The following is a 15,666-nucleotide window of genomic DNA, read 5'->3' on the forward strand; positions in this document are numbered from 1 at the left end:
ATTGAATCTAAAACATTTTAACCATAGGGGACAACACAATCTAAAAATGGGCTATAGATCGCTAACAACTGAAGGTAGATCACCATCCTAGGGACCATGGGGACTTACAGTACATTAGCTTCCTGCATGGGCCCTAGCTGGATTTATATCACCCCCTCAGCCGTTAGCAATTAAGACATATCTAGCCATACATTAAAATTACAAATATTCTACGATTAAAAAACGGAAAGTTGAAATTTACTTTGAATGTTTTGGGACTTACGTACCCTCTCAGGAGGACAATAATTTTACAGTACTTTAACCCCCTCGAGGAATACAGCCACTAACAATCTATGTTACTAATTCAGACTTCCAATCATAAAATATTTAGCTATTTACAAATCTGTTAACAAATTTAATTCTTTTAAAAAAGCAATAATTAAATGAGGACTTATATTAGTAAAAAGATCCTTCATAGTTCGGGATTTGAAATAGATATCCCTTGTGATGGAGTACTCAACACAGTCAAGCAAGACATGCTTGACCGTGATTCGTTCATCACAAGGGATACAAAACGGAGGATCCTCACCTTTTAATAGGTACTCATGCGTATATCTAGTGTGGCCAATACGACATCGTCGCATAATGACCTCTTCAAATCTGGACTGACAACCCAAGTAAGTGTAACCGATATAGGGTTTTATTTCATGTAATTTATTGATACCTACTTGGGTGTCCCACTTCTTTTGCATCAGATCACGGATATAAGATCTTATAGCAGCTTTGTAATCAGAATATGGCATCAGAAGTGGTGTCACAGATTTGTTGAGTGCTGCCTTAGCAGCAATATCAGCCATTGTGTTCCCAGAAATGCCAACGTGGCTGGGTAACCAACAAAAGACGATGTCGCATTGGCCAGTAGCAAGCTCATTGTACAATTCAATAATTTCTAATAAAAGTGGATGTTTGCAAGAAAGATTTTTAATAGCCTGAAGACACGAAAGAGAATCTGAAAAGATGATATATTGTTTATATTTACGGTGTTTATTAATATATTTAAGAGCTGTTAGTATTGCGTTTGCTTCTGCTTTGAAAATTGAACTGTCATTGGTTAGTCTGGAAGATATTGTTTTGGACCCAATGACAGTGGCACAAGCAACCGCGCCACCATCCTTGGATCCATCTGTATATAAGGATTTATAGGTATTATATTTATTTCTTAATTGACTAAATTCTTGTTTATACTGTAAATCATTAGTTTCGGATTTTTTTTTAAATGTGGTTAATGTTAAGTCAACTTCTGGCCTCACCAATTGCCAAGGAGGAGAAGAAAGAAGACGAGAAGGAGAGATATTCTCCAGCTCAATGCCAGCAGCAGAAAGGAATGGTTTAATTCCCTGTGCCCAAGAGGCGGAACAAGAGAAGGCTTTTTGTTATACAAATCCTCATAAAGAGGTTTGAAGACACAGTTAAATGCAGGATTAGATTCGTTTGAATATAGTTTGGTAATATATTGTAAAGATAATTTAATACGGCGTTGGGAAAGAGAAGGCTCATCTGCCTCAACATAGAGACTATCAACTGGAGAGGTTCTAAATGATCCAAGACAGAGTCGTAGACCTTGGTGGTGAACAGAATCAAGTAGTTTAAGGTTGCTCTTTTGCAGGCTCCACCATATACGATCGAACCATAATCAAGTTTAGATCGTACCAATGATCGGTATAAGTGAAGGAGCGTAGTTTGATCCCCTCCCCACTTTGAATTGGAGACAACCTTTAACAAATCGAGTGCCTTCAGGCATTTAGCTTTAAGGGATTTAATATGTGGCAGGAATGTTAAATGGGAATCGAAAATTAGGCCCAAGAATTTGGCCTCCTTTACAACTTTGATGGGAGTGCCATTTAAAGATAGTTCTGGGTCCTTATGAGGCTTATATTTACGGCAGAAATGTATACAATTAGTTTTGGATTTAGAAAATTTAAAGCCGTTTTCAAGACACCATTTATTTATTTTATTTAAACACAACTGCATTTGCCGTTCAATAGTGTGCATATTTTTACCGCGACAAGAAATATTAAAATCATCCACAAAAGTGATCCATCAATTGAATCGTTTAAAACCTTTGTATAAACTGTTAATCTTAATGCTAAATAATGTGACAGACAAAATACTTCCTTGTGGAACACCCTGATCCTGATTATAATGGTCAGACAGGGTAGAACCCACTCGGACTTGAAATTGCCTGTCATTTAAAAAGTTGGATATAAAGTGAGGCAAACGGCCTCGTAATCCAAAGTCATGTAAAATCTCTTAAAATACCATGTTTCCATGTTGTGTCGTATGCTTTTTCTAAATCGAGAAAGATCGACACTGTATGCTGTTTATTAATTATGGCATTTTTTAAAAAGACTCTAAACGCACTAAATGATCGATGGTACTACGTTTTACGGAAACCACATTGGATATTAGTTATGAGGTTATTGGTTTCCAAGTACCAAACAAGTCGATTGTTAATCATACGTTCCATGGTTTTGCAAACGCAGCTAGTCAGTGAAATTGGTCTATAATTAGAGGGATCAGTATGATCACGTCCAGGTTTAGGTATGGGAACAATAATAGCATCCCGCCACGACGAAGGAAAATTTCCAGATGTCCAAATGTCATCAAAAATTTGTAAGAGCGTCTCTAAACATGATTCAGGTAAGAAGTGCTTCAGGAGTTGATAATGTATGTTATCAGCCCCTGAAGCAGTATCATGAGCCTGATCAAGATCAGTATGTAGCTCATGTATCGAAAAGGTTTCATTGTAGTCTTCCCATTATCTGAATTGAAATTAAGAGATTTCTTTTTCTTGCTGTTTTTGGTACTTTTGGAATTCAGGTAAAATAATTAGATGAGGGAAGAATGTTTCGCCAATGTCTCACCAAGTTTATTTGCAATATCTGATTTATCAGTCAATAACTGATTCCCATCTTTGAGATGGTGAATGCTAGACTTAGAGCCCTTACCCTTGATTTTCTGGATCATATTCCACACCTTTGATATAGGTGTACGCGAATTGATTTTTGAGACATAGTTTCGCCAAGAGTGGCGTTTATTTTGCTTGAAAGTACGTCGTGCTTTAGCGTTTAAAATTCTAAATTTGTTTAAATTGTGGACCATAGGATGGCGACGGAAATAATGCTCGGCTTTCTTCCTTGCCTTCCTTGCCTGTTTGCATTGGTCGTTAAACCATGGTTTTCGTACGTGTGGAATTGCAGAGGACTTTGGGATACACTCGTCAGCTATGTTGTTAAGTTCATCAGAAAACAATTTTATAGCATCAGGAACGTTAATAAAAAGTTCAGGTTTAAGTTTGTCAGTACAGAGAGTTTCATATAAAGGCCAGTTGGCCTTTTTAAAATTCCATCTTGATGATGGAGGAACATCAGATGGGTTCACGGGGTTTAATATTGTTGGGAAATGGTCACTTCCACAGAGATCATCGTGGACTGACCATTCAAATTCACTCAATAAGGTTGGAATCAGTAATTGACAAATCAAGAGCTGAATATGTTCCTGTGCCAGGATGTAAATATGTCTTTGAACCGTCATTATAAATACATAGATCATTGTTTGAGATGAAATCCTCCAGTAACTTACCTTTGGTGTTTGTATTAGTACCACCCCAGAGTGGGTTGTGGCCATTTAAATCACCCATAATTATACAGGGTTTAGGTAATTGATCATAAAGAACTTGTAGATCCGTCAACTGGACAGCAGATGAAGGTGGAACATACAATGAACAGAGAGTAAATGCAACTTGTAACGTAAGTCGCACTGCCACGGCTTGGAGATTTGTTTTAAGTGTGACTGGGCTATGGATAACATTTTGGCTTACCAGGATTGATGATCCACCAGTAGCCCCTATCACCTGCAGGAGAAAAATAGTGATATGCCTTAAAATGACGTAGGTCAAAATTATCCGTCTGCTTAAGATAGGTTTCTTGAATGCAGAATGCTGACGGTTTAAAATCTTGGACTAATAATTGCAAATCGTTTAAATTAGTCCTTAGTCCTCTACAATTCCACTGAATTATAGGTGGAGACATTATTTCTTGGGTGGAGGATGTACAGGAGATCTATTCCCTTACCTTCCTTTGAGGGCGACAAGCTATGCGTCCTTCCATGGCTGTGGTCGGACACATCCATGTCCTCAAGGGTTCCAAACCTATTGAAGGTTTGGATCGGATTTTCCCCTTTGGAGGCTCTGCCACTTTGATTCTTTTGAATGTGTCATTATTTGCTTTGCTCTTAGCAACTGGTTTCACAATTGTTTCCGAGTTTGATGAATGTTTCCGAGATATGGATGGATCCATTTCGGAAGATGTCTTAGGATGGTTAACACTTGTAGATACAGTGATAGTTTGTGAACTGGAGCACACACTTGTGGAGGCCTTGCCTTGACTTCAACAGACAGCAGGGTAGGAGCAGAAGTCCGTGCCCACGTGTAATCTGTTTGGCAGCCAACAGTAGTACATGAAACATTTTCGGTTTTGAGGCTTGGATTGGAAGCAGAAACAGTGGTAGAATATGTAGGACCACATTGTTCTTGGGCAAGTACAATTTTTCTTTGCTTCAAAGAAGGAAATGTTACGTTGATGTTTTACTTGAGATATTTTTGACTGTAGTTTCCAAGTGGGACATTCTTTGGAAGAAGATGGATGGCTACCGGAACAGTTCACACAAGCAGGAGGTCTTTCACAAACAGTACTGTTATCACATGTTCCAGCACACCTATGGCAAGCAGATGCATTATGGCATGATTTCGATCCGTGGCCATATTTCTGGCAGGTGTAGCACCTTAAAGGGATTAGGGATAAATGTATCAACCCTTAAGTTGCAATAGCCAGCTTTCAGTGACTGTGGATGTGTGGGAAGACAAAATGAAAACAGAGATGTATTTGATTTTGTGGATTTCATCATTCCTTTAACGGTAAAACGTCGGACATCAGTGACTCCTTGTGAGCGCAATTCTCTGACGATGTCAGTCTCAGTCATGTCTGAAAGGCAACGACCGACATCACGGACGATGCCCTTACTGCAATTCAATGTCCTGTGAGGGGAAACCTCAACAGGAACATTTGCTAACAGTTTAGTTGAGAGGAGAACTTGAGACTGGATCTGCTTTTATATCCCTAACTAATTTTGTCCAATATATTATTACAGACTGTCGAGGAGGGCTGCCCAGGGAGATGAGGAGCCTGATGCGGTTATGAGAGATAATACCTCAGTGGTAAACGTCTGAACACACATGATATATTCTGTAGCTCAAAGGGGACACAAGCTAAGAACAGAATGAATGTTTCATAAATCTGGTCCGAGTTGGTATTATTATATTTGGTATTGAATAATGAAAGCGTAATGCTGTTTAACATGAATATTTTCCACATGTTTCCCATTAAAGAGAATGTAACATACATGAATTATGGCTGATCACGTTCTGTAACCTGAGCCTGGAGTAGTGAGATAAAAGCGTTATTTAACATCACTTTGAACAGGTATATGACGGTGGCGGTCCGTTGTGGGAGTCTGAGGTTGTGAGTGAGTGAGTTTACTTTTACGCCGCACTCAGCAATGTTCAAGCTATATGGCGGCGGTCTGGAAATAATCGAGCCTGAACCAGACAATCCAGTGATCAACAGCATGAGCATCGATCTGTACAATTGGGAACCGATGGCGTGTGTCAAGCAAGTCAGCGAGCCTGACCAACCGATCCCGTTAGTCGCCTCTTACGACAAGCATGGGTTACTGAAGAACGATATTCTGACCCGGACCTTTACGGAAATCTGAGGTTGTGACAAAACTGTGGGTATGGCTTGTATTCAGGACAAATGAGGGATTTGACCATACGTTCATCTGATTCTGTGCTGGAAGCTGTAGCGCCTTAGGCGTGTTCCATAAGGCAAATAACGAATATTTCTTTGTGAACATGAATTCGAAAGGTATTAGTTTTCAGCGTAGAGATAACGTTTAAACCATATGGGCAACGTATTTAATGAATGTTAATTAGGAACACAAATGTGATCAACCCGTCGAAATTCTGTGCCTGTAAATTAAGTAATATAGTATGACCAGAAATTATTGAGAATTTTAGGAATATGTTTAATTGGATTACTAGTATAAACAACCTTGACCAGCTATCAAGTGCTTGGTTTCATTCAATAGAGACAACTCCGTTAATCCTTTTTCATTACTTTGTGAAGAGTTACCCCCCTTTGTTTACTTGCTAGCAGACGACATTTTCAGTGATCCTCAGTTTGGATGATTTATAGAAGAGGAAGTTGATTTTTAGAGTATTATAAAAGGACATCAGATCAGCTAAAGTGATTTCAAGTAGAACAGCCATCCCTTTGTCCACTGTTTATCGTGTTTTGAAAGATATTGCAAATGGATATGGCATTGAGCACCAGGGAGGCGCAGGTAGGCTCAGAAAATTGACTGTCGGTGACAGGAGGCGGCTTGGTATTCTTGTTTCTAAAAACAAACGAAGGAGTTTAGAAACCTTAAGGCTAGATTTGATTGATAGAGGATCTGTGGCTGTCTGTAAGGAGACAATTAGAACTGAGCTGCATGCAATGGGTTGGCAGAAAAGTCGAGTAATTCCATCACCGATCATGAAACCTGAACAAAAGGAGCGAATGACGACCTGGTTCTTACAGCATAAAAATTTAACTGGGACAATGAGATTTTCTCAGATGAAAGTTCTGTGTGGCTGTTTCCTAATACACTGAAATTCTGGACCAAACAAACTAAAAAACCTTTGTATCATCGCCCAAAGTACAGGCCGAAATTTAACGTGTGGGGTGGCATATCTGTGTTAGGGACAACGCCCCTCTGTGTATTTGAAGGGAATATGAACATCGAGCGGTACACAGATATTCTCGAGGGACATTTACTTCCATCTGCTCAAGTGTTTTATGGAAATCTTTTGATTTTCCAGCAGGACAACGACCCAAAACATCGTTCAAAGCATTCACAGGCCTGGTTTCGGATCCAAAATATGACTTTATTAGATTGGCCAAGCTATAGCCTTGACCTAAATCCAATAGAAAATGTTTTGGGACTTATGAAGGATAGTGTCAATAAGAAAAATCTGACAAATATTGCTGAAATGAAAGAAGAGGTGGTCCGATAATGGGACAGCATGGACCACGACTTTCTAACTTCTTTGATCAGTAGTATGCCTCGCCGCATTGAAGCCTGCATTGCTGCCCATGGCGACTTGACAAACTACTAACTGTTCACCTGTCTTTAAATCTGGAGTTATGTTCTGCTAATATTCACATTTAATACGTGAGTAATGAGTGAAAAAAATATGTAAAAATTACAATCTTTAAATTCTCAATAATTTCTGGTTGTACTGTATACTTTATAGAAATAAAGTCACGTGTGATAGATTGTTTTATGTGTTTTGGCACAGGTGATGGATATTGATGAGAGTACGTCAGATGATGGAGATGAGCTCCCTTCAATGGATAGTGGGACACCAACCATTGTCTTTAATGAAAGGCATGGCCCTGTAATGGTATAGTAGTGAAAGCTTGGCGCTTTGTCGTTTTCTAATGTTTTCATTGAGACGTGAACACATTTCTACAGCGGAAAAATCGATTGGTAATGTTAAGTGTTCACTTTGTTATTTAACACCGCTGTCAACAAAAATAAGAGTATTTTTATCATGTTGAAAGTGGATTCAGATTTTCAAAATGCCCTTTTCAATAGTTATATATAATAATCTTAAAGGACCTAAACTTTGGCATTCATATTTCTCCTTTGAATGACCTATATTTTCTTTTCTCACAATTTATGCTGACAATGCTTGAATATCGATTCTGACATCCCGTATGTAGTGTCTGCTTTTGTCAACTATCTATACAGGTAAGGTGCTGGGTATTTGAAGTAGAGTTGTCATGTCAATTGTCATAGTAGCTTTATGCATGCGAGTGCAGTGTGTTCTGTACGTGTCTGTATCTGTAACTTTATTAATAGACAATAGTTATCCGAAACACATACATCCGTAATACCACATCTTTGTATTAACGTTGCACAGGTGTTTGGATATTAAATTATGTAACTTATCAATGATTAGAACGAAACTAAGTTAAATATCAGCAGCGTTTATTTTAATATCACAAAGTTATCTAAGTTTTACACTGAATGCATGTAATAGAATGATAAATGGACATTTTTATTACTATCAGATTATTTTCACTCAAAATTCAGGAAGGCTTGCGTGTGTATACGTCTGCGAATGAGAGTACTTGCAAAGAGTGAGTGAGAATAAATTTCGTGTTTTCATCTCAATATGCATTATTTTATATTTTAGCCTTACAAAGCAAAACTTATCAGACTGTTGGAGTGATGATGGCATATTCCCTTGTTCACGGGGACCACAACCGTCCTTTCTCAGCCACTCTTTTATGACGTCATCGTCGGAGGTATAGACTCTGCGGCTCCTACTATTGACCACATTTTCAATCCTGAGTACAAGGAACAAATAACTAAGGTAAAGTACTTTTCCGTTCTCGTTCATGTGCTTGCAAAATAAACATACAATATCAGTATTTGTATAACCATAAATATGTCTGGTTACAGAGAACAATATCCAGGACATTTGTTATTGAACGTGCCTGTTTCGCAAACACACCGACAGTCCTATAGGATTCTAAAATCTTTTCAGCTGTGCCAAGCAGAGGACACGTCAACAGTGCCAGAAGCTGGGGAGTTGATCCTCGTTGCAGGATGTGGCGCAATGATGTACAGGGCAGATCGGAAGGACGAGATGATTACAGCTCTCATTCCCTTCCTGGTTCTGGGTCGTGTGTCACATTGCATTGACCAGTGAGTGTAATATACTTCAAATACATTTATTTTGCTATAATAGTATTACATAATCTCACAAGAACTGCAAAGATGTAATAATGGTGCGTGTTCACTTTCTGTGGGGTAACAAGTTGATCATGTGTTATACTTGTAGAAACATTTGGATGTCTTCATTAAAAGCTTGCGCTCTCAATCAACTCATTGTAGATTCTGTCATGGACTCGAAGAAACCCTGGGTGTGCTCGAGGCAGTGAGGCAAAACAGGCACAGCATGGAAGGAGCTGTTTGTTCATGAGGAACACAGCATAGATTCCTCGACTTTTGAACTCATCTTTACACCAGTGTTTAGCGAGGAGGGTAGTAATACACACAGGCTTGCGAGAAATTGGTGCACTCCAACTGGAGAGACGTCCTGCTGGATATTGAAGGTATTTGCAAGTCTCTTTTAGGCAACATAGTGGTTAATGAATAAGTTTTTTTTATGGATATACCACTTCTTTATTCTGAACAGGTGACGTTTTGACATAGATTCTACTGTGTCGTTGCAAGGCAAGTGGTTCCATGAAGTATTTTGGGGTGATATATATATATATATATATATATATATATGTGTGTGTGTGTGTATATGACATGTTTGGGCAATAGATGAGGGTGAGGCGAACATGAGTTCTGTCGAAACGTTGCCTATACAGAATAAACAAGTTGTATATCCATAAAATAGTCCTCATTCTTCATCTACTCAACTTCTAGAATGATAATCAAAGAAAACATTGTGGTCAGTCTTGTTATTGCATGTATACTTGATATTATATGGGTCTTAGCATGATAAACAACTGCGATTTCTTTTACCTGTAAGGAACTATCATGCTTTCGCCTAAGAATCAATGTGTTGATATAACGTCATAACTGAAACCAGACATTGATACTTTTGAATTCGCGAGTTATAGGTTTGTACAACTTCACTATTTCCAGAGGGTGTGGAAGATACGTCTCTGAAGGATGTGCTGATATTTTCAACTGGTGCCGATAGAGTTCCGCCACTTGGTCTCCGACCGCAGCCAACACTAACGTTTCACCAGTGTGACCCACTTTCAGCAGAGGCAAAAGAGAACTTTCCGTTCGCCAACACATGTTCAAACACATTATCTTTGCCGTTAATTGCGTGTTATGATATGTTCAAAGGAACATGGCTGCAGCTGTAAAGTCCACCTATTTACTACAGAGTAAAGATGTAGTTGTACGGCTCCATAGCTATTACACGACCTGTAGGGGGAATTAAGACCCTTTGATCATGTAATACATTGTACAAGCTGCATAAATATACGTGTATTAAAATACACTCTAATCTTGAAATAGGATAATCATTTACCTAACACAGGAAAACAAGAATTTACCATTATTATGTTAGCATCACATTAACCTTCTTATGACACTTATGTTTGGACTACGTAAATACTCTTTCTATGTATTGCATGGATACATGCAGGCATGGCTTTGTTCAGAATATCACTTGGATAATGAGACAAATGTGTCCTTATGAGCTCATTTAGCAACTTCAGTTATTATTCTCTTTTAGTTTGTCAACACCTGTGATTCAGAACCTCTGGAATGATGTACACATACATTACTTTTAACAATTGAGAAATAGTAGAACTTGATATCATTTTATACAGTTCCGTCATATGAGTAAGACATTCAGAAACGTAATTGGTGTAGAGAGTATTTTTATACACGACAGGCTCATTACGTTTTTATTTAAACAATGTATATTTCGAATGTGCATACTACGAAGGTAACAGTTTTGAAGATGACAAATGGCCTACATTTATAATCTCTTTTGAATTTTAGTTTACAGTGAATAGTATTTTACACAAGACAGTGCTTGCGTGAGACATGATTTATAATTGAAAAGTTGATTACGGTTTTGTTTCAACCATTATTTTCAGTATGTTTGTGCATGTTATTCGTATGGAATAATTATTAGTTCGGGTCAAACCCTCTGTTTGTAATCCTAACAATAATTCGGCGCCTACATGAGAGTCATATAAAGGGGGCATTAATGAAAGTGACAAGATGCTTCAGATGAAGAGGTTTGAACTGTTTGAAAAATGTGACTCCATGTCTCCAAACATTCTTTAATAGAGTCATACAGTAGAGTCCCTCCAGTTTTGACACACGAGCCAAGCATATAGGTCCAGAGCTTCCTGGGTATCCTTTGGCTCTGTCTTCCCGTTGAGGATAAGGAGATTCTGACAGACGTCTTCGAACTCTTCTTCACATCCCGAAGGGCGAGGTATGGTGCACATTGACTGAATAGCGTGGATGTCTCGTGCGTCAACTTCAGTCTTGTAATCAACAGTGCCTGAAACATATACGAAGGGTTTAACGCAGTGTCACAACAGGTATAAACGACACACATTTCGCAAGTTTTGGGGTGGAACCCGGGTCAAAGCGTAACGTGCCAACGAGTTATCTTATAACATCTTTCTACCGTAGGATATGCAAAGTTATGTTTATGCATTAACTGCAACACAACATGGACAGTACTGTTGGTGACTCCAGTGAATCCTACCATATTCAGATGGAAGAAAAAAGAGAAGATCTGGCTTTCCACTGACATCTGCCCCCGTTCGCCTAACCCTGTGCTGGTTCCATTCTTTGCCGATCTGGTCAAGCTCAGTCTGTACCAGCCGAGTGAAACAGAACCTCAAACACTCCCTGTTCAAAAACAGATGTTGCACTTTTGACAGTTAATGTTTACTGATGAACTGAGTGTAAATGTAAAATCCTCTTGTACACTGCAAATTGGCTAAATGAGTCTGTATAACGGGTTTTATGGTCATATATTCATAAATGCAAATCGTGTTTTGAAATTCATTCCTATGGTAACAGTAACAGCTTCACATGCAGCTTTTATAATCAACAAAACCAACACACATGTTAGAGAACGATACGAAATCAGTGACACTCTATTATCAACCAACCAGAAAAAGAGTTGTGTGCTCGTTGGCGTTGCCTACCTTCTTAGGTTTATGGAAACAAATGCAAAAACACACTGCTTGGTTTGCCAATTGAATATGTATGAACCAATAGCAATTCTATTTGCATATTAACAAAACATTATGAAATTATATATTTCAATGTTGAATACAGCAAAATATAATGAAAGAAATAGTTGTGATTGCTACTTACATGTGAAGGTTGTTGTCAGTTGATACAATGCCCTGAGATTCCATGCCCTTGAACAAGTTGATCCAGTAATCCGCAACCATTTTGTCTCAAGGACAACCACCATTTTTCTATTCTCTGCAATAAACACTGCTTCTTTCAAAGTCAGATACACATGCATTTATTTAGTGCTGAATGCTCCCAGTCATATCGATGTGTATAACACATGGAAAATAGTCTTTACCTCTATAAGACATATTAAAACATTCCATGAAAATATCTTGTTTGAGTGGCATTGTTGGTGGGGTGAACAACAGGGAGTGTTCAATAGATATACAACTTCTTTATTATTAATATGAGCGACGTTTCGGTGTAGCTACTTACACCGTTATCAAGCAAGTGATGTACAATACTGCAAGCAAAGCTATATATATACATAGTCAAGTTTGAACAGTAAGTTGATTGATGTTTACAGAATTAATGAGGTTTATGTACAACGTTTACACAAAAAGGCAATTGTTACATGTACATTTTGTTACTATGTATATATAGCCTTTCTTGCAGTATTGTACATCTCATGCTTGATGACGGTGTTAGTAGCTACGCCGAAACGTAGCTCAATAGTACAGAAGGTGTATATCTATAGAACTATAGAACTCCCTCAGTTGTTCTATGAAAATAGGAGGTGTTTTCATCTTTAGATGTCACTGAAACAACGTGAACAGAAACTACCATGTGTGATGAAAAGAAAACCCTTTCCACACCCATACGAAATCACTACTACTAAAAAGCAGAGTGGATAATTCCGACTATGTCATGAGCTGTCATATAGTGATGATACTGGGTGTATTGTGAGCTAATGCTTCATACTTAGGAATAGGTATCAGGGTTTATATGTTTCTGCTTCAGTAAAAACCTGATTTCTGTGAGAACTGCCATACAAGACACTGTTTTCTCCTGCCATATCATCCGTGTGTGACCACCTCATTGCTTTTTGTAGATCTTCAATAAATACGTTCTCAGTCCCCCTGTCCATCCTTATGGAGCGGGGAACCCCTGAAAGGAAAACAAATACTGTTTTGCAATGTACGGCACCACAATGCATCATATTTAACATAGTTACCGTTGTCGAACATTTCCTACGTTATAACATATGTTATATTTTGGATTACACTTTCTCAGTAAAGTACAGATTCTAGTACTTTTGATGGAGTGAGTCCCATTCGGGATTCGAACCCACACCCTCAGAGTCACGCAACTTATAGCTAGCACACAAAGTCAGCCACCTAACCCGGTCAGCCACCGCTGAGTTACATTTGACCACTTTGTAAATAGCACTGTGTATTCATTTCCAACGCTGACTTGATGCAAAGTACTTTTGTGAATTGGAATTAGAGCGGCGTTAAAATCCAACATAATTGGGATCCTAAGTTGTTTGAGGTTCTGAATTTATCAGAAATAGTCTGAAACATTGGACACAGAAGTCATGCATTAGGCCAAAGCGATGATACTATACTCCTCCCGAGTCTCCATTACCTCCAATACTTTCCACGTAGTGCAGGAAATAGTGACCTACAACATATGGATCTTTGTTACTTCTGCCAACTTTGAGCCATAGTATTCGTCTTGAAAAGCTGAAAATGATATTAAAGTATATATATGTCTTCATTCAAATTTCCTTTACTATGTTAGAATGACAACATGGTGTCTGGTACTAATAATTATTATATAATATTTAGTATGAACTTAGCCGCAAATAGCGCCGTGAATAGCAAAACCAAATGGTGTAATCTTGTCGTAGCCATCTATGTGTACAAGATACTTGGGTCCCTTGTTACTGTACAGTCGTCTTGAAAAACGTTGGGTCGACAATCGTCAGTATCTCCATGACCATATGCCTAGTATGAATAGGAGTCGTATATTTCCGATAGAATTATGAGAAACTGATGTGAATAACTTCGACGAGACGAGCGAGCGATTTATCCACTAGGCTACCCCCACCGAACCTCACAATAAACAATATTCCACTGACGATGTATTCTTTGACATTTTATGCCTGAACAATACCATTGTCGCTTGTTGTACATTTCATTTTATAATTTGTAAAGACACGGATAGCGCACAGGATACTTTACCTTGGTACTCTGAGACCATGAACATTTCTTAGGCGTTCAGTCATGCTTCTGTAACCAAGACAGGTACCACTACCTTGCAGCTCATTCTGAGAAAGAACAGAATAACTAAGAATAACGCGTGCATGCGTGCATGCGTGTATGTGTACATATATCAAAGACAAATAAAGTTTGATAGCATATTAAGGATGAAAAGGTCTTACCTGAATAGCCCTTATAACTCTTTCATGATCTATACAGCCCAAACGACGCCTCAGACCAAGTGTGCTGAGCGTTCGCTTCAGAGTTCGTATGCTGAAAGATTTACAGTTGCCTTTTTACTCATTTAACATGCTCCGCGTAAGCAACAGTATGGGTTTATTACCATTCATTAAAGATGTGCTTTCTTTATACTATAGTTACACGACACATGCTGTTAGTATAACGAAGAAGGAACACATGCGTATAACAGTTACGCGTAAGCAACAGTATGGGTTTATTACCATTCATTAAAGATGTGCTTTCTTTATACTATAGTTACACGACACATGCTGTTAGTATAACGAAGAAGGAACACATGCGTATAACAGTTACTAGCTGGTGATAACTACTAATTTACTTACGACATCATCTCTAGAAGTAATACTAAAATCTTACCGTCACTGCTGTTACTATTTTGGTTCATATTATATGGTGGCTGAATGTTTACTAATATGATCTTACATTACAAATGGCGAGTCGGTTTCCGTTTGTGCATGCGCAGATCTAACAAGTGAACATATGACGATATCGCTGTATCGCAATATCGTTGTATGGCCATATCGCCATATCGTATTACTGTATCGCAATATCGCCATATCGACTTACATCATATCGCCATTTCGTGTCGTGTTATCGTCATATCGTGTCGTGTTATCGCCATATCATGTCGTGTTATCGCCATGTCGTGTCGTATTATCGTCATATCGTGTCGTGTTATCGCCATATCGTTTTCTGTCTGTATCGCAATATCGCTGTATCGTGTCGCCGTATCGCAATGTCGTGTCGTACTATCGCTTTGTCGCGATGTCGCCTACATTTTTCAGGGCGATAAAACGATGGCCCGAATGAGCCACCATAGGTTAGTCTATATTGCACAAATATGGTCTTAAAATCGATATGATCGTTTACTTCACTTCCCATTTATCGCATACGTTTGGAAAATTGGATTTGGATATGAAGCTATCGTAAACTGATCTAGATCCTTTAGTAGGTTTAATAAGATCATTCCAAGGGGAACTTATCGATACCTTTGTTATGTTTGGGTTTCCAGCAGTTTGAATGACTTCTTTCCATTTTGGGGGATACTGACGATGACACGATTTATGTCAGGTACTGTGCCCCTTAATATCAAATTTTGTTTTAAGTTCTGCAAATGAGAGTACCTCTTAGTCATTGAAAATGTCTTTAATATTAACAATTCCTCTTAAAACCAGTTATTGATTATCAAATATGTGTTGCGTAACTGGTGATTTAACCAAAGAGGTTGCATAACAATGTCGTTTAT

The 15,666-nt window shown here is 38.4% G+C and overlaps 2 protein-coding genes and 2 long non-coding RNA genes across 4 annotated transcripts; 1 reads left to right on the plus strand and 3 right to left on the minus strand.

Annotated features, from left to right (window-relative positions):
- Nucleotides 1–8,379: 8,379 nt before the first annotated feature.
- LOC124272117 lies at nucleotides 8,380–9,136 on the plus strand. Its single transcript, XM_046707268.1, has 4 exons — nucleotides 8,380–8,385; nucleotides 8,429–8,524; nucleotides 8,699–8,859; nucleotides 9,049–9,136. The coding sequence occupies exons 1-4, from the start codon at nucleotides 8,380–8,382 to the stop codon at nucleotides 9,134–9,136; spliced, it is 351 nt and encodes a 116-aa protein (XP_046563224.1).
- A 1,849-nt stretch (nucleotides 9,137–10,985) lies between these two features.
- On the minus strand, nucleotides 10,986–12,113 carry LOC124272118. Its single transcript, XM_046707269.1, has 3 exons — nucleotides 12,034–12,113; nucleotides 11,414–11,559; nucleotides 10,986–11,203 (listed from the first exon to the last, which is right to left on the minus strand). Exons 1-3 carry the CDS (start codon nucleotides 12,111–12,113, stop codon nucleotides 10,986–10,988), a joined length of 444 nt encoding a protein of 147 aa, XP_046563225.1.
- Nucleotides 12,114–13,645, minus strand: LOC124272112. Its single transcript, XR_006897244.1, has 3 exons — nucleotides 13,546–13,645; nucleotides 12,926–13,065; nucleotides 12,114–12,147 (listed from the first exon to the last, which is right to left on the minus strand). It is a non-coding gene; the product is annotated as an uncharacterized LOC124272112 (long non-coding RNA).
- Nucleotides 13,646–13,763: 118 nt separating this feature from the next.
- Nucleotides 13,764–14,541, minus strand: LOC124272113. The gene is made up of 3 exons (XR_006897245.1): nucleotides 14,345–14,541; nucleotides 14,145–14,230; nucleotides 13,764–13,907 (listed from the first exon to the last, which is right to left on the minus strand). It is a non-coding gene; the product is annotated as an uncharacterized LOC124272113 (long non-coding RNA).
- Nucleotides 14,542–15,666: the final 1,125 nt, after the last annotated feature.

Source organism: Haliotis rubra, unplaced genomic scaffold (genome assembly GCF_003918875.1).
Source record: "Haliotis rubra isolate DU_JTF1 unplaced genomic scaffold, ASM391887v1 Scf1665, whole genome shotgun sequence".
NCBI classification, from domain to species: Eukaryota; Metazoa; Mollusca; class Gastropoda; order Lepetellida; family Haliotidae; genus Haliotis; species Haliotis rubra.